Below are 19,968 nucleotides of genomic sequence, written 5' to 3' on the forward strand. Positions count from 1 at the left end.
AGTTGAATAGGACCAGTCATAAGGCCTTAGCTTATTAGGTTTTACCACATAAGCTGAAGCATCTAGTAGACAGTTATACACCACCCCAGAGGCTCAGTCAAGAACATGTCTCCCAACTTACATTCATTTGGATGCATGCCTCCCTTAAATTCAGCTCCCCAGATCACAGAACAATTCAAAGTCAGGAACAAAATTTAAGGATTGAAGTATGGAAGGGATAGAAAATCACAAAGAGCCACAGAACAACACTCTGGCATTGCCATTGCAGACCCCACTTAGGAAACTCACCAGCAGGAGCTATGGAAGGGGGCCTGCCTCGTTTTCTTTTTGGCTCCCTCAAGTTTTCTTGTGGACTCTTCACAATGTCATTTTCAGGTTTCTTATCCACTTGAGCATCTCCAGAGTACTCCCTGTCATTTTCTGAAATGTTCTCCTTATCTTCCTTCTCGTTCTTGGGGAGGCTTTTCTCTGACACCTTCCCCTTTTCAGAACAAATTAACTTTCCTTCTTTATCGGGCTGCTTGGGTCGCTTTTCTGTCTTTAAGGCTTTGTCCTCTTTGTCTTTCTTAACGTTGACAGTGGCTTTTCTTTGTTCTTTAAACTTCTCTCGTTTATCAGGAGATGATGGAAGACTTTTGTGATCTGTTTCTTTAGGCCTAGCATTACCCACAATATTCTAAAATGAGCAAAATAGCAATGAAACACACTTTGTGATTACTTGCAAATATAAAATCAGATGGTTTTTTGCAAATGTATAAAGACAAACATTAAAATAGGACATGTACTACATCACATAATGGGAAAAAATCACTGAAAATACCCATCCATACTCTGAGGCTTGAGAACCAATCCTAAATTTAAAAAAAAAAAAAAAAGTCATGTTCAATTCCTTCTGAGACAGAGTGATCTATATTTTGATTAATAAGTCACTGGATAATTAAAGGGACAAATACCCCAGGGATCTCTTCTGCAAAGCAATCTTTCTGACAGAAGTATTCTAAGGAAATGCCTCCAAGCTACATCCTTCTCGTCCCATGCAGGACTACACAGACCCAGGGCCTTTCAGAGGTCTGGCTTGGTTTGCCAGTGGGTGCTGATACCCTGGGTAGAGAACAGAAACTGATAAACAGAAGCTGAACAGGAAAGCTGTAGAGATTGTCCAACCCAGAAGCAGGGCTTTGCTTCCTTAACTGGGTAAAGACTATGCCTAAGTCAACAAACCACCTACAGTGTTCCTGAGCTACTAAGTTTTTGTCCACTGGACAGAAGTATAACTTCTTGGTTACTTTCCTCCTAAATGACTTTTTAAAGGATTTATTCTAAAAATCTTGTGTCCTAGTGTGACTGTCTCCTAATAAAGTCAGTTCTGAAAGCTCTGGAGTTTGCAAAACTACAATTTAGTTTGTGTACGTATCTCTCTTCCAAGACCTCAAGAGGACAGCAGGGACCACCATATCAGGTTCACATGGGATCCCCAGCACCTAGCACACAGATCTCTCACAAAAGCAGAAGGAGTGTCTAAATACTCAGAGAGTGAAAGTTTAATTTATCCCATAGGGATAAATAATAAACAAGGTTAGACCCTAGAAGGAAAATTTTCAGGTCCCCAAAGCTTTCTGAAAGCAGTCAGGTTTGAGAGGAAGCACTCTTCAGTAACTGCTGGCAGAATCATAAATGACAACCACCTTGGGGGGAAGGGGAGCATGTTGGCAATTTGTGTCAAAAAAATTAATAAGTTCATACTTTTGAACTAGAATGAATTCCTAGAAACCCAATTTTCTGACAGAATAATCGGACTTATATAACCAAATTTACACATATTCTTATAAATGACCATTAGGGAATTGATTAAACAAAGGAGAGTTACATGCATATTACAGAATACTAAACTGCCAGGAAAAGCCATATTCTCATAACACTATTAAGAACGTGAGAAAATGTTATTTTGTTAAAAGAGCAAGATAAAGCCCTCATCTTTAAAAAAGAGAGAGCAAGATATAAAATACTAATATAACCATATAACCCCAATTTTGAAAATATGTATTAATATTTACAAAAACACAAAAGGATATAAGCCAATGTGTTAAGAACATATTGTATTTAGATGACAGAATTACATCGTTTTTACTTTCATTGTGCTTTTCTATAGTTTCTAAGTTTTCTACAATTAGTATGTTTTTTATAACTTCAAAAAAGAAAATATTCCTAATATATAAATTATCAAAACATTTAGAACAGTATGGTCATACAGAAAAAAACCTCAATCTATTCTAATAATATATGAAAAAAACTTTAAAAATTGTCTGTGACAGATATTTTTAATAAGTTAAGTGGAGGCACACAACCATCCACTGCCATGGCCGCAGGCCAAGGGCTGCTCTCCATCGCCTGGGTACCTTGTCCGGAGCTAGGGCCTTAGGGCTGGCCTCCTATGAGGGCACAGGAAACTCAGTTTCCTGATGCCTATGGGAAGGAGCTTTTAGACAAGGCCAACAAACACTACTTCTTACACTGCCTGGCCGTGTTAGGTGTGCCCCACTGCAGAAAGGCCCTTGGAGCCAGGTTGCTGCCAGCCTCTGAAACCACCTTATTCTGCACCAGCTTTAACTACCAGGCTGTGAGTAGAGACCATAGCAGCCAGACTTTGGTCCCTGTGAGAGGGAGCCTGATAATCTCGGGCTGGCTTGCCTTAGCTCTTATACTTAATTTCTGGGTACTTTTTTGAGAGTTGGAGCAGGGAGAGGATTAAAAGAGAAAGACAAATTGAAAGTTAAGTTCTGTATGTAGCTTTATGGAATCCTAGATTCTTAAAGTTGAAGAGACTGAGAAGTCTTTTATCCAAATACGATGCTGTCTTGGAAAAAAAAAATACAAGCAGGACCCATGGGCCAGTACCTGACTACCCCGCAGGTCTGAGATGAAGTGAGACACTCAGGGACAGCTGGGAATTGGGAAAAGAAGCACCCACAAATCCACACTGGGTAAAGTGCTCATCTCCAACACAAAGCCATCTCAAGTGCTATCAATCAATTTATTGAGTATATCAAACAGTTGAATGTTTGTTATGTGGAGCCCTACACTTCTATTTGAGGAGATTCTGTATTTGAGGATACAATCTGACAATTCTGAACAAGTTCTTATTATGGTCCTCTATCTATATTAACTTATTCCACAAACTCAATAAAAAAATTGCCAAAGGGACATCTGGGTGGCTCAGTCTGTCCAACTCTTGGTTTCAGCTCAGGTCATGATCTCACGGTTTCATGAGTTAAAGCCCTGCATCGGGCTCTGTGCTAGACCACGTTGAGCCTGCTTGGGATTCATTCTCATTCTCTCCCTCTCTCTCTCTCTCTCCCCCCCCCCCCCCCCTCCNAAAAACAATTTGCCACATTTAAGGTCAAAATTAATTTTTTTTTAATTTTAAGTAAACTCTGTGCCACACATGGGGCTCAAATTAACAACCCTGTGAGGGCACCTGTGGCTCATTTGGTTAAGCATCCAACTTCGGCGTAGGTCATGATCTCACAGTTCATGGGTTCGAGCCCTGTGTCAGACTCTGTGCTGACAGCTCAGAGCCTGGAGCCTGCTTCAGATTCTGTGTCTCTGTCTCTCTCTGCCCCTCTCCTATGCATGCTCTATCTCTCTTTCTCTCTCAAAAAAAAAAAAAAAAAGTTAAAAAAAACAACTTTAAAAAAAATTCACAACCCTGTAATCAAGAGTTGCATACTCTACTGAGTGAGCCAGCCAAGCACCCCACAAAATAACATTTTAGTGTACGTACAGCAGCTCCATAGATGCTGGAGGGGCATATGATTGAAGAGAAAACCTCTTGAGGGCTAAAGCTTTATAACTGTTTCAATTTTCTGAAAAGGAAAACTGGCAAAACAATACATTCTTTTCTTTTTTCAATGTTTATTTGTTTTCGAGAGAGAGAGACAGAGCACAAGCAGGGGAGAGGCAAAGAGAGGGTGACAGAGTCCAGGCTCTGAGCTGTCAGTACAGAGCCTGACATGGGGCTCGAACCCATGAAGCATGAGATCGTGACCTGAGCCGAAGTCAGACACTTAGCCGAATGAGCCTCCCAGGCGCCCCAAAACAAAACATTCTTAAGGCTACCTTTAAAGATATCATGTATCATAATCTTTTGAAACTGCTAAATATATGTACAGAAGAATTTACTAAAACTTGTGATAAGCATTTCATCATAAGAAAAGACAAGTTCCAGCATCACCAAATACTGTCACATCAACAACTACCTAAAGAGGTGACTAACAATTTTTAATGATCAGAATTTTTAAAATATCAATATCCAAATTTTGATCTTGCTTTCCCCTCAACTATTTCATTAGTACATAAACATGAAAAAGAGACTAAAGGGGAAAAAATATGAAAAGAGTAGGCAACATTTCTAGATGGTCATGTCTAGATGGACCATATTTCTAGTATCAAAACTCCTGTCCCATGCTCAAGCAAACACATGCATGGTGACCAGGACAAAAGGAAACAAAATTTTCAAACCAGGTACATTAGCTTAAGTGATTGCCAAATCCAAGCCAAACTGTAGTTCTGAAACCACCAAGTCATGATCCTGAGCTGAAGGGACAAAATTAGATGAGGAGAAAATACACTCTAGGTTTCCTCAAGCATTTCAGCAAGTTCCCTATGATGAATAACAGCTCTGGGGGCAGGGCACAGGGAGAGAGAAAAAAAGAGTAATAACAAGACACTTTTGAGAAAAGATGAAGAAAACAGATAATAGGAAATGGCAGAGAGAAACAAATATTAACAATTTCTGAAAACCTGTGTATTGCTTTCTAGTAAAATTGTGTCAGATAAAGGAAATACTTTGCCATCATAAATAAATATAATGCCTTTATTTGAGAAACAAAATTACAATGTTAGCATTATTTATATCACAAAGCACAAAACCACATTTCTCACCTGATCTTTGGAAAAAGCTTTGACATGAATATGTTTGACAGTCTGAACTACTCCATCATAAAATTTCACAGTGTAAGTACCTAAAATTCAAGGAGATATTATGATTTAACTGGAAGTTTCATGAAAGCAACAAAACTTTTCAAAGCATAAACACAAGGGAGCTCCCTACAACAGTAAATGTATGAGAATTAACTATATTAGGAATCACATTTAGTCTTGTGTCCAAGATATTAACTAGTATGCAGGTCTTCATTTCTCAGTCAAGATTGCATAGTAAATTTTCTCTTTATCCCATATAGATCAAAATCCATCAAAAACAGCTCATTTTGGGGGTGCCTGGGTGGCTCAGTCAACTGGACATCTGACTCTTGGTTTTGGTTCAGGTCATGATCTCTCAGCCTAGCATGGGGCTCCACACTGACAGTACAGAGCCTGCCTGGGATTCTCTCCCCCGCACCCCCCCCCCCGCTCTTCCCTCTGCTCATGCACCCGCGCTTGCTCACTCTCACTCGCTCTCTCTCTCTCAAAATAAATAAATAAACTTAAGAAAAAAAAAACAGTTTATTTTTATGATGTTTCATTAAAAGAAAAAAAGAACTGCACTGAATTTAGGCCAAGAACAAAGAGCAGTAAAACAATTAAGATTAAGATTGAGGAAAATGCAGATTTATTTATTGCTTGGTGAATTATTAATTTTTATCAATATGTTCTAGGCTTCAGAGTGGTAATATCTGTTAAACTTTAAAAGAAACATGACTGCTTACTAAAGGTTTCATTTTGTTTGAGGTTACATTAATCTCATAATCTATATGGATGACTTTCATGTTACAATATTTAAAAATAGAGACTTGGCCAAGACCCTAAATGGTGCCATGACATTACCAGTTTTTCCATTAGGAAAAAAATCTAACAAAAATCACTGCTGTAAGACTGAAGCTAAAAATCCAGAATAAGCTTCTCCCCAAATGACACATCCAAATACAATACAAAACTTCTCATTAGTTGCACTCAAAACAACAATTTTCAAACTTTTGCATCTTAGAACCCACCTCCCCTATCTTTTGTTTTTGATTTGTTTTGGGGTTTTTTTGTCCCAGAGATTAAAAAAAAAAAAAGAAGATTCTGTTAATCTTGTCAAGATTACCAGTGAACTTCTGGTAATCATGTAATGGTTTACTATTGGTAAACATGATCAGTCAGCTTTCAGGATCAATTTCACACCAAACAGGAAGGGGGGGAAAAATCCCAAGGACTGGGAGTGAAAGAACACAAGAACCTTCTGGGCTAGTTACCGTCTTCTTATACATTCTCTCTCCACCCCACCCAACCCCTCCTACAGTCCTAAACAGGGCCCTGTCAATGGCTAGCCACCTCTAATGAAAGCCTCATTCTGTAGTGTTCGAAGTCCAATGTAACCTGAGCCAAATTATTTTCCAAACTTTGTTTCTCATTACCAGCATACAATACCCACCAACTCAAAGTAATGAGCTACTTGCCACCCAATGAAACTTGTGATAGTTCCATCTCCACATCTTTATCAAAGTATTTTCTGCCTAGAATGTGATCAGCTCAAAGACTGCAATACTTCTGTAAAAGCTTCCTGACTTCCTACCTAGAGAGATTTTTCCCTGCTCTGAACTTCTCAAAGCCTCATTTTGGCACCTTGCCTGCCTCAACTTAGGTCTACTTTCATACAGAAGGCAGATTCCAAATCAAAGGCAGGCTCTCCAAGGCCAGGGACCACATCTCACAGCCGTCTCTCTCACACAGAACCTGGTTACCTGTAGACCAGGGCTTCTCAAAGTGTGGTGCCCAAACCAGGAGCATCAGCAACCCTTGGGAACTTGTTGGAAATTAAGTTACCAACACCACTCCTGATACACTGAATCAAAACTCTTGAGAGTGTGACAGAAATAAATGTATTTTAACAAGTGTTTCAGGTGATTCTGTTACACAGTAAAGTCTGAGAGCCACTGCCACAGACAATTAGTAATTGCCTACTAAACTTTACTCTCAGTAATTACAAAATAAAGTTAATTATCTGGCACAAGTGTCACCAACACAGAACAAAGGGGCTACAGAACTAGATACAAGGATGTATCTTTATGCTGGGTTGGTTAAAGGATTCTACAGAAGGCAGCTCATCAATGGTTGATGAGTTCTTACAACAAAGGCCTGGGATCCTGTCTGCCTTCCTCTATTGTGAGGGCACTGGCCAGCAAAGAAGCAATGCTAAGCAATGCTATGAACTCTAAACATACCCCTTCCAAGCAACCATAACACAATTCTGACCAGCCTGAGGATGGAGGCATTAAGAACCCACCTCTCATGAAATCTTAAGATGTCAAGTGTGCCAACAAGTCACCCAAGCCTATTTCCTTTCATCTGTCTTACCAAGAAAGTTAGAACCAATTACATCGAAATAAAAACGGTCCATTTTTACAGACATTTCAAACATCCAGAAGGATACCATTTAGTCATGCTACCCAACAGTCCAACATTTTCAGCTATTTGAGGTCAATTTTGAAGCTTACTCTTGATGGCAGGCTCAAAAAAGGAGGCTTTAAATAAAGAGGTGTGCACTGAGTTCCAAAAAGAGCTAAAACAGAGCGAAACAGAGCTAGGATTAGAACCTAAGCCTCTCTGAAAACAAGAACAACAACAACAAACATTTAAGCCTCTTTGCTGACCTCTGACCAATTCTTCTTCCATCACCCCAAACTGCCTATTTCCCAAGTCCCTCAGCCTTAAGTCCAAACCACTGACGCAGAGCATCAATGACTACTCTGAAATGAGTCACACTTTGGCCAAAGGTACTCATGGATCACTGTCCTTAGGCAGCAATATCCTGGCCCTGACCTTTTTTACGTCCAAAGAACTACAAAGGATCATCTCAAACCTCTCTCCCATGATCATATAGACAGCCTAACCCAGGCTTCAATAAATCAGAAGGAAAAGAACAACACATCCCATATACAACAGTGGCCTAGACTCACTTCTGGAGAGAGGCCTCAAATCTACTTTAATGGTTCCTGTATAACTAAAAGAATGTCTTCCCCTGGAATCTTCCCGTGGGTGGCTGAAAACAGAGTTCTCCCACAGCCACAAATATCTTAAAAATAATATGTAAATGATAGAAAAATAAGTGCAATCCCCCTGTCTCAGTCTCCCTTAAGAAGCCCCTGTCCTGAGGCACCTGGGTGGCTCAGTCAGTTAAGCATCTGACTCTTGATTTTGGCTCAGGTCATGATCTCATAGTTAGTGAGTTCAAGCCCTAAGTTGGGCCTCACTGACAGTACGGAGCCTACGTGGGGTTCTCTCCCTCTCTCTCTGCCCCTCCCCACTCATGCCTCGAGCTCTCTCTCTCCCCCTTAAAATAAATAAACAAACATGCACCTCTGGGAGTTAAAAACTCAGTATACAACCTTATAGCAGTCAGTTAAATACAAAAGGGATGGAAGAAAAAAACTAGAGATGCATAGCAAACTGATCTTCTTTAGCGCCATGGAAATGGGGATGCACAAGTGACTCTGGATAGATCTCTGCTACTCTTGAAATTTACCATAACTGTGACTTTAGGGCCTTTTCTCTATCCCAGTCATTCTCCAAGAGTTTGAGAATTCCAGAATGCCAAGGATAGGAGACTCAAAGTTTTCAAACATGGATTCTCAAAGTCCTGATGTTCTCACAGAAATACCTTCTGGGGCCTGGGGTGGGCAGAGAATACACACAAGTTTGCAAGTATACCTTCCCCTCCCCCATTGTTTCTTCTTAGCCAATTTTACATAATGGGCTTAGGTTCTGTAGCCAACAATTTCTAAAAATGCTCATCTGTTCCAATTCCTTCTTCGCGTTCTAACTGCACAAGAGTCCAGAGAAAGGGTAGTAAACTGCTAGTAATCAAGGAGCAGGGACTGGGACCAGATCCAGACTCCTAGTCAGGGCCCTGAAGATACCACCAGGCTCCAGAAAGTACTGACCATCTACACCCACCCTACCATCATATCAGGCATGTGGGTACACACTCCAAGTGAACACCCGCCCCTGACAACTCTTGCCCTTTTAGGAAAACTCTGCCTCAGAGAAACTGCCTGGGACTGTAGGAACTGTAGTTCAGGAGCCCCTGAGACCTACATTCAGGTCACAGCTCTGTCAGTTATGTATGTGCTCTGTAACCTCAAGCAGCTTCTGCTGCTAGCTTAGCTCCTCATCTGTAAAATGATAGGGTTGATGGCAACAACCTTTCCATGTCTGTGTGAATACTACTACATGAGATCAGATATGGAAACTGTTTAATAAAGGAACAGTTACAGACCAAGGGATCACTAAGTGGTTCCAATTATTACTATCCACCAATCAGTTTAAAAGGGAAGTGCCAAACCCCTTCCCCACATAGAAGGTAAGAGCGAAGCTAGCACCTGCGTGTGCAGGCCTAAATCTTCCTTTTATCTCTGTGCAAAGCTGCTCACACAATCCCAACATCCCTACATTTCAAATATAGGATCAGTTATAGCATGAGGACAAAAAATAGTAACTGCTTCAAGAGACTCTAGAAATAAAAGCATTTCCATAGAATCTCCTCTTATAAATGCAAGCTTCAGGCACTAGACCAAAGACTGAACTGAGGGAAGAGAGAACACATAAGAATATGTATAATTTTAAGGAAGAGGGACCTGATTCGCCTGTTCACTCAAGTTAAAGAACCACAGATCAACAGGAAGGAACAATTCCTCATTTTGCTGTAAATGCAAACCTACTTTCAGTTTCCCCCAGAGAATGCCTTGCAGAGCAGCATGGTCTTGGTCCATGACTGGGGACACAAAGCCCTGACACACAAGTGGCTCTGCCATACCCAATGTGAAAAAGGGAAGCTAAGCAGCCGTAGCAAAGAGCTAAGGTCAACTCGCCAGAAATGACTTCTGAACAAAGATTCCCATCCTTACTCCAACACAGACGGAGGGGGTTAACAAAGCTAACCAGGTGTGCCTGCCTTCGCATGAAATGATGCTTAATGACCACTGCCAAAGAACTGTTCCAGGTGAAAAGGGCTAAGTAACATTGCACTGCCCTCCTCAGTTTCTAAGCACTTAATAAGAATCTCTAAAGTTGCCATTTTGTTGTGTTTCACATCAGACTCCCATGCCAGCAGCCTCAATGCTCAGCCTCAGAAAAACCACCAAGGAGGTTAAGAGTGGCAAGAAAATGAGGCCAAGCCTCCCAAAGATTAATCTACAGGGTGTGATTTCACTATATGCTCAGGTTTAGCAGCACCAACAAGATAGAATGACTTTTACAGGAAATAAAGGGGGCACTCTGCCAGCAGAGCTTCTCTTCACAGAGCCATTAAACTGTGATAGCCTCTGCTGCAGATGAAACTGAGGCAGAGCAGAAAATACCAGGAAAAGAGTGAAAAAAGAGTCCAACATTGTTTCCCCCATCCTGCAATGACTAGAGTCACACCGAACTAGAAACTGCCCACCAGTTCCCATGGTTAAAATCTAACCCAAAGGCAGCACCGAAGTCATTATCTCTTCTCACTTTCAGGTACAGATCTGAGCTCCCACAAAGGCTAGCCTTCCTTCACAATCCACAATGTGGCCATAACAGTACCCAGCCAATTCCACTAACTTTCAGGATTTCCCCTGCCCCATGACCTTCCTCTCTTCTCCCTTCCAATTAGTCTTAAGAACCAGTAAAGACTTCGGACCAAAGAACTCTGGGGAAAACTGGTTCTGGCAGAAATCTCTACTCATTTTCTATTTTTTTTTCAAGTTTATTTATTATTTTGAGAGAGAACCAGCAGCGGAGGGGAAGAGAGAGAGAGAGAGTGAGACAGAGGATCCAAAACAGGATCTGAAGTAGGCACTATATTGACAGCAGAGAGCCCCATTCGGGGCTCAAACTCACAAATTGGGAGATCATGACCTGAGCCGAAGATGGACACTTAAACCGGCTGAGCCACCCAGGTGCCCCTCCACTCATTTTCAATGTCTTTCTAATAACTAAAATTTGCTGGAAAGAATTCAGAGCTAACAAAACCAAAATTATTAGGGTGGCAAATGTGTTTTAGGGACAATCATTATCCGAAGACTCTACCTCCTATAATTTTAGCTCATGGAAGAAATAAACAAAATATTTTTTAAAACAACTTGTGAATCTCTGGTTGCCCCAGGGTTTTTTTAAATTTTTTTTTTATTTTAAGTTTATTTATTTATGAGAGAGACAGCATGAGTGGAGGAGGAGCAGAGAGAGAGGGAGCCACAGAATCTGAAGCAAGCTCCAGGCTCTGAGCTGTTAGCACAGAACCCATCAGACCCACAGACTGTGAGATCATGACCTGAACCGAAGTCGGATGCCCAACTGACTGAGCCACCCAGGTGCCCCTGGTTGCCCCAGTTTAAAAGACATTTAAAAATCTTACCTATGGCTAATAATGTAGCAAATGACTTTTAGTCCTTAAATGATTATTTCAAAATATTCCAGACTCATCCACTCACAAAAATACAGTAACTGCAGACAGGGGTCCTTCCCCCCTCCCCTCATGATTTATCTGCAGCATTCTATTCCTGTACTGCCTCCTCCTGGTGACTCTGTATCAACACCCACTTCATGCAGCCTTGAAATAAGTCTTCTCTTTTTTTTTTTTTTTTAAATCCATGATTCCCAGCTCTGGGATCTACATAGATGCAAACAGTGGATTCCTAAGCCTCCTTCCATCAAGACCCCATCCTACTCCTCTAAGAGACTGCTCCCGGGCTCCCCAAACCGTTCTCTAATCTGCCTTTACTCCTTTGCCATTCCCTCATCCAAACCCCTGGGCCCCTTTTCTGTCCTCCATGTGACTCTGGGACATCACTGGATCAAAAGACAAATGTTGCTTCCTTTCTACAACCTCCTTTATCTACAGAGTTACCCAGTTACTACTCACAACTTTTATGTGATCTAAGAGACAGCCATTTCCCCAAGGGAGCACACCTACAATGGATGTTATTTAGGGGGAATATAATGAATTGATCAGCATAAATCAACCTAATAGACCTTCAGGAACACATCTATGTACACAGAGAACACCTATATTTCATATCATATGATTTAAATGCAGTAAGAAAAGAAAAAAAATTTAATCTTGAAAATAAGACTTAAAAAGTAAACTGTCCTTTACTAAAAAGCAGTTTAATAACATGTAAGCCTTCCTTTAAAATATGTTTTTAGACTAAAGTGATACATATGAAAAATAACAAAAGATTCTATTTTGAACACAAGCTTATAAAAGAAATTTAGGGAAACTAGAGAGTATTATGCTAAGCAAAATTAGTCAGAGAAAGGCAAATATCATATGACTTCACTCATATGAGGACTTTAAGATACAAAACAGGAACATAAGAGAAGGGAAGCAAAAATAATATAAAAACAGGGAGGGAGATAAAACATAAGAGATTCTTAAATATAGAGAACAAAGGGTTACTCGAGGGGTTGTGGGAAGGGGGATGAGCTAAGTGGTTAAGGGGCTTAAGGAATCTACTCCTGAGATCATTGTTGCACCATGTGCTAACTAACTTGGATGTAAATTATAAAAAATAAATAAATTACAGAAAAAAGAAGGAAATTTAGGGAAGGGGCACCTGGGTGACTCAGTCAGTTAAGCACTGGACTTCGGCTCAGGTCAAGATCTCACGGGCTCTGCACTGATAGTTCAAAGCCTGGAGCCTGCTTCAGATTCTGTGTCTCTCTCTCTCTCTGCTCCTCCTCTGCTTGTGCCCTCTCAATAAATAAATAAATAAACAAACAAACATTAAAAAAGAAATAAAGACATTTAGGGAAACAAGGACTATCCGAAAAGGCAGAATCAACCATAAACTGGAGTATTCAGTAACTACTTAGACATCTTAAAAGATACAACCTTGATTTGGAAGCCTGAGACAAGAGGACTGTGCTTTCAGGATAAACTATATCTGGTAGCAGAGTTAACCTACAGGGGCGTAACAGGTGGGGGCCAGGGGGTGGCATGGGGAGGGAATGAATATAGCAAAAGAGAAACAGAAATTATTGCTACCTGCAAATACATGTTCATTTTTTTACCATTTCAACCCATTCTCAGACAAAACTTGGTCAGCCCCAGGTCTAGCATTTAACAAGAATGCTAAATGAATGAATACTTGAAAATTTTCACTGAATAAAAAGTTGATCTGGCCACATGGTCACCACAAACAGTGGTACTAAGAGGCCTGACTGGTCTAAACAGTCACTGAAGAGGCCATGGACATACCACAAATATCCTGATAGAAAATACTACAAAAAAATGTACCACTTGGACCCAGAGTCTGTTCTCTCAATGTCAGGATCCTGACTATATGTAATATCTTAACCCTTCTTCTGCCTTTGTACTAGCAAAAACAGCCTCTCTGGGTCATATTCACAGCCTTGACTCCTCACAGGTTCTAAACTGGCAAAGGCATCCCAAATCAGTGCTTTAAATCCCCGGGCCCCCATTTCAACTAGCAAATTTGTTAAATTTTGTTCATGTTTTTATTTATTTCTGAGAGAGAGAGAGCGCGAGAGAGCATTAACAGGGGAAGGTCAGAGAGAGAGGGAGACACAGAATCCGAAGACAGCCTCCAGGCTCTGAGCTAGCTGTCAGCACACAGCCCAACACAGGGCTCGAACCCACGAACTGTGAGATCATGACCAGAGCCGAAGTCGGATGCTTAACCGACTGAGCCACCCAGGCACCCCATCAATTAGCAACTTTGATACTACAGACCACCCTCAATCACCTTGCATCCACCAAGCATTTTTTTAAGTAGGCTCCATGCCCAATGCAGGGCTTGAACTCCTGACCCTGAGATAAAGAGTCCCATGCTCTACTGACTGAGCCAGCCAGGTGCCCCTCACAAAGCATATTTTAAAGAAATGTTTATTAATGTTCATTTCTAGGCTATTTACAAATAAGTAAAAGGAATATTAAGGCTTATTTTCCATCTCTTAGAACTCCTAGACAAGAACTTGCAAACTTACCAGCAGAGGGACGGATGAACCATAATTATTTTACTGTTTTTTAGAACTATAATGCTTAGAAAACAATTACTAAAATTTAGGAGGCAAAGAATCAAATTCCTCTTTTTAATCCAGCTTTCTCTCCATTTATAATTTCTTCCTAACTCCTGACAGTGACTAACTTGAAAAGAAAGGATTCCTCAGCAATAAATACTCAAATTATACTATCACACTCTAATATTACAAACTTCCCCCTACATAATAAGTAAAAATAATTACAACTCAAATGCCTTACCATCCTTGTTAACAGCAGTGACTTTGGCTGGGTAAAAACGACAATCAGACCAGCAAGCAAGGACCTGCTCGTTTATTTGAAATTCCTAAAAAACATTAAAGAAGAGAAAGAAAAAAAAAAACAAAACAAAACTGTTACCAGTCCAATTTCATAGGACAGACACAGTACCTGATTTTATTAAGAGAAGCTGGACTGACAAGAGTAGGAAGGGGAGACGGCTATTAAGACGGAGGCACTGAGAGTCAAAACAAAGGGCTAGACACAAGACTTTTCTTATCCTAAGAGGTCTGGGCAAGCATAGCACAGCACTGACGATAGTCCCTGCCCTGTCCCTGAGCCCAGGACCACTAGGAACACACTCAGTATACAAGTTAGAAGGAGGGAAGCTACTTCATCTTGTGGGAAGCAGCATTCATGCCACCCACACTTTTAAAGGATATTTTGCCAAAGGAAGCACTCATTCACCTTTAATATTTCATACTGTTTTCCAGCAGTTTGCATTAATACAGTTTATAGAATGAATATTGAGCAATCAGAGTGAACAACATAAAATAATCCTAAATGGTGGGGGCAGGGTGGGGGAAAAGAGTGGTGGAACAACACATACTGAAAACAAGAGTTCAAGTTTCCTGGCCAGGGTTAAAATGAAAAACAGAATCCAGGGCTCAGTCAGATCCAAAGGCAGCACGAGTTCTACAAATGTCTCAATGCTTTTTTAAAACACTCAAAACTTGGGGCGCCTGGCTGGCTTAGTCGGTGGATCATGTGACTCCTGATCTCAGGGTTGTGAGTTTGAACCCCATATTGGGTAAAGAGATTACTTTAAAAAGGTAAAATAAAATCTTTAAAAAATTCTTATAAATAAATATTTAAAAAATTAAAACCTCAAAACTAGTACTTCATCCCTCACTCTGAAATCAGTAAAAGCTCCAGGCATAGCGATAAAAGGAAAAAGGAATATAGGCCAATTCCAAGTGTTTAAGAACTTATAAAAGACCTTGAAATGGGGCTCCACAGGGAATGACTGCTTAATGAATGGTAAGATAAAAAATAAGTTTAATACATGATCTAAGGGGGGGAGGGGCACCTGGGTGGCTCAGGTGGATAAGCGTCTGACTCTTGATTTCAGCTCAGGTTATGATCTCAATTCCATAAGATTGAGCCCCACATTGGGCTCCACACTGACAGCATGGAGCCTGGTTGGGATTCTCTCTCCTTTCCTCTCTGCCTCTCCCCTGCTCACACTCTCTCTTTGAAATAAATAAACATTTTTCAAAAAATATTTATGGGACACCTGGGTGGCTCGGTAGGGTAAGCATCTAACTTCAACTGGGGTCATAATCTCACAGTTTGTGGGTCTGAGCCCCACATCAAGATCTGTGCTGATAGCTCAGAATCTGGAGCCTGCTTCAGATTCTATGCCTCCCTCTCTCTCTGCCCCTCCTCCACTCGCTCACTGGATCTCTCTCTCTCTCTCAAAAATAAACAATAAAAAAATTTTAAGATATTTATAAATAATCTACATAAATAAATAATCTATCTAAAGAGATACAGTAGTGTAAAAGAAAGAGATAAGGTCCCCATGCATCCTCAATGTTTCTCTCAATGACCTGTCACATCAATCACATCATATAAACAACTGACAACTGGGATTCTTCACAAACCCCAGGTGCCATGGAGATTTCAGAGTTGTAACTACAGACCTAAATAAGGATTGGTCCCCAGCTGCTACTGACTTTCACACTGAACATCAAAGGCTAGAACATAAAATACTACAGCTGACCCAGCTTATTACAGATCTGATACTCACAGAAGATCCTTCATCTTCATGTAAGCCCTCTTTCCTCAGCTGTATTTTCTCTAAAGGACGTAAATAAGGACTGTCCCAGCAGAACCACTCATCATAACGATGGTTCCAACGTTTGAAATGGATGAGTACTTTTCCTTCTTCGTAGTCAATGTCTTCTATGTGAGCTGGATACCTGAGTCAAAAAAAAAAAAAATGTTAAATGCCTTTAATACCCACCCAAAATATCCAAAACAGTACCCTTCCAAACCTCTTCCCAAAGGACGGGGTTACCAAAGTACTAAATAAAGCCTACCATTTAAAGGCTCATGCAATTGTGTCAAATCACAAATTATGGAGGCTAACAGACTTGGGGTTCAAATCCCAACCTGGATATTCCTTAGTTTATGAACTATTAACCTGACCTTTCAGACCTGAGTTCTGTCATGTAGAGTGGAGGAAGGATACTCAGCACAGTGGATTATAAGGCAACTTAAACAAGATGACAGTCACACAAAACCAAAACATAAAGAAGGCAGGAAGCAAACATTCAACTAGATTATACTGTACATATGCCAATAAATTAGAATGACCATGCAACCCAGACTGTATTAGATAGCTTCAAGAATTTTTAATCCACAAATGGAAACCAACTTGACAATAAACTATTTGTAAAAAAAAAAAAAAAAATTTTAAATCCATATAGAATACCATGTAGCTGTTAAAAAAAAATTCTGTCATGATATAGAAAGCTCTCTCACGATGAACTATTAAATGAAAAGAGCAAGGTAGAGAACATTGTATATAGTAAACTGTTTATTTTCTTTAAGATGAAAAAGTATATTCACATATGCTTAAATATGCATAAAAATATCTTACACAAGAAACTAACAATGGTTGCTTATAGAAGTATGATCACTTCAAAAGATGGGCTCTTTCAATCTCCATTTCTTCTAGACTAAGAGTTGGAAAAATCAACTACATTTCCCTGACTCCCTAACAACTGGCAATCAAGATCATGGAGACCTGTGTGTTTAGAGGCAACTGTAGTGGCCAAGCCCAGGGCTCCAGTGCAGGGCCTCTCAAACTTTCACGGAATGCAAATTATCAGAGGATCCTGCTGAAATGCAGGTTTTGATTCAGCAGGTGGAGGTAAGGCCTAAGAGCTTTAAACAAGCTGGTGATACTGGTACACTGGCCTGCATAAGCAAGGATCTAATGTCTAGTTACCAGCTTCTGAAGTATCAAGCAGCAGTGATGAGGGTGGTTGTGGCAGTGGAGCAGTGGCAATAGTAACTTCCTGACCTCCAGAACACAGCTCCAGGGGTGGGTTTTTCAAACTGATACTTAAGGGCAGCAACCCTGAGTCCCACTCCTCCAACCCTTCCAACAATTTTCTAAGTACCTAAGTTCTTGTGTTAAATCCTTTTGTGGTTGAAGTACCCAGAGTGGTTTTGTTTCAAGGACCGAAACCTAACTGACACAAGAGGGGAACTGAGTATGGGGGAAGGGAGGGACAAAAGTGGCAGAGAGACTTTTTATAGTGTACCTTTTAATATTTTTTTTATTTTTCAGCCATACTATTGTATTGCTCATTCCAAAAATAAATGGTTAAAAGTAATATTGTTTGCAATTGTTCCTTAAATACACTTGAATTAATCAGATTGCTATTCTAGATTGAGAAAGTTTAGATTCTACCTATATTTTCTCCCTACAACGTGGATTTTTGCCACTTCCTGCCTGCCTTATATCCAGCACCTAGCACCCAGCTATCATAACATGTGCTACCTAAATAAACAGGGCTGCTTCCTTCTGTCTGTATACTATGTCCTTTTAAATCCTACACTAGTAATCTCTAAGGCAGTTTGTTTGCCCTTAACCTATCACAGGAGGTTGCAGACTGGGCATTCAATAAACATTCAGCAAATTAATTCTGCTCTCCCTGGTTTTCCCAAAGGTTATGTGTCCTGTCAATTCTTCAATCCCAAAGCTCCAGACTCCAGCTACCCATTCCAACTTCAGTCACTCTCCAAGTTCAGGCTCTCATCACTTCATGTGGTTATTTTTCACATAGGACTGACAAAATTCTGAATGGTGCTGAACATACATCAACTGCCCAAAAAACGTGAACAGAATAAACAGCCCCGAACCTAGTCTCCCTACTCCAATACAACTGACATACAACTGCTACAAAGGTACAGCTGTACAAGATATCTTGCCAGCAGACTAGCTAACTGTACAATGTGATAAACTGCATAGTACAACTGTAGAAAACAAAAGGATCCCAAAAATCTATTCCTCTCTATAAAGCAGAGGGAAGAACATGGATATCTCAATCATATTCCTTTTGCCCTCTCATCTGTTCATCCTACCAGAGACTAACAAGCCTCCCTAAAATAACATAATATGCCCTAACGCACTCCTATTCAAAAGCCCTTGCTTTAATGGTTTACTATCTCTAGCAGCAGTTTTCAAACACAAGACTTTTGGACCAATGCATGGAATTAATTTCTCACAGAACTAAATTTATTTAATTTGCGGAACTTTTCTTTATACTAAATCACATTCTTTCTAAATTTTTGGTGTATAAATATGCTTTTTAAATTAAGACAGTGGTTAACTGTTGGTCTCTTACTAATATTTTGCAGCCATTAAAAAGAGTAAGTCAGTTCTCAATGTACTGATTTTAAAAGATCTCTAACAAAAGTGGGAAAAACCCAACAACTAAAGGTGCAAAGTGGTACTGAATGTACTACCATTTATTTGGGAGAGGAGAGAGAGCCAATACATCCGTACCTGTTTTTAAATGCGTGGGCTATCTCTGGAAGGATGTTCAAGCAACCCGGTTTGCCTCTTGGGAAGGGAACTGGATAGTTAAGGAACTGGAGAGGAAGTATGAGACTTATTTTATTCAATGTATATCTTTTTGTATGTTTTGAATGTTGTACCATGAGCATGTATCAACTATAAAGAGTAAATAACTAGATACTTATTTTAAATATCTTTATTTGGCAAAATAAAAAGTTGGCAACCTCAGGACAAATCCCAAATTATTTTGAATTTGCACTGGTCAGTACCTTCTAAAAGGTACAGATCAACTCCAAATTCCCAGGCAAGCAACTCCAATGCACATACTCAGGAGTCTGAAGAAGGTCCTCTAGGCCCTTGGCTAGCCTAAAGCCCTTCCTTGATCAAAAAACTTCACAGGGCACAGGCATCCTACTGTCTACAGACCACAAAAACCTCACCAAGAGGATCAACAGTAGCCAAAGGGTCAACAAGGTTTCCTAAGGAGAAGACAGTTTTCTCTAGTTTTCTAAAGTGTGACAAGGATGAGAGACACTCACAGAGGATGGGGAAACCCAACTGCATTTCACAGAACAGAGAAGACTTGGTGGATCAAAATTGCTAGTTGCCTTGGAAACAGCTCAGCTACATCAGTCAACAGAACTTTATTAACTGACTTTGATCCACCCAGTCAATTCCAGGTCTAGAATGGGATTATAAGATGTATGTGTTCTGGCTCATGTCCTTGAGGAAAATCAGACACATGAACCAATTAAGTTTTTAACACTATTAGGTGAAACTACATGACACTGCTGATAATCAACTACTTTTTACCTACAAAACAATAATTGTACTGGTACAACCTAAATATTTGGACAACCATAGGGGAAGCTAGAGAAGATGTGACAAGGTTAACAAAAGAGAAGTTGTGAAGAGACTATGTATAGACAGAAAAGAGGAGAAAGAATTTCCTGCTTCAATATGTAACTAACAGCTAATGAGGAGACTCTAGTTTCCAAAGTAACACTGCAGCTGGGAGTCACATTTCTAATGGAAATATTAGCCAGAAAGGAACAGATATTGAACACCAAACTGATAACAAAAGTTAGCTCTAGGGAGGGTTGAAGAGATATTGGAAATGGCCAAGAGACTTTTACCTGTAGTT

At 40.2% G+C, this 19,968-nt stretch overlaps 1 protein-coding gene across 1 annotated transcript in view; it reads right to left on the bottom strand.

Annotated features, from left to right (window-relative positions):
- Positions 1 to 19,968, bottom strand: part of LOC144235777 (PHD finger protein 20) — a 124,675-nt gene that overhangs the window by 51,442 nt on the left and 53,265 nt on the right. Inside the window, exons 3-6 of the mRNA XM_077769385.1 lie at positions 16,041 to 16,212; positions 14,231 to 14,315; positions 4,942 to 5,021; positions 289 to 676 (exon numbers count right to left, since the gene is read on the bottom strand). Of these exons, the coding sequence (XP_077625511.1) occupies positions 289 to 676; positions 4,942 to 5,021; positions 14,231 to 14,315; positions 16,041 to 16,212 (725 nt within the window). The remainder of the gene's footprint in view (positions 1 to 288; positions 677 to 4,941; positions 5,022 to 14,230; positions 14,316 to 16,040; positions 16,213 to 19,968) is intronic.

Source organism: Crocuta crocuta, unplaced genomic scaffold (genome assembly GCF_008692635.1).
Source record: "Crocuta crocuta isolate KB4526 unplaced genomic scaffold, BGI_CrCroc_1.0 scaffold445, whole genome shotgun sequence".
In the NCBI taxonomy this organism is placed as follows: Eukaryota; Metazoa; Chordata; class Mammalia; order Carnivora; family Hyaenidae; genus Crocuta; species Crocuta crocuta.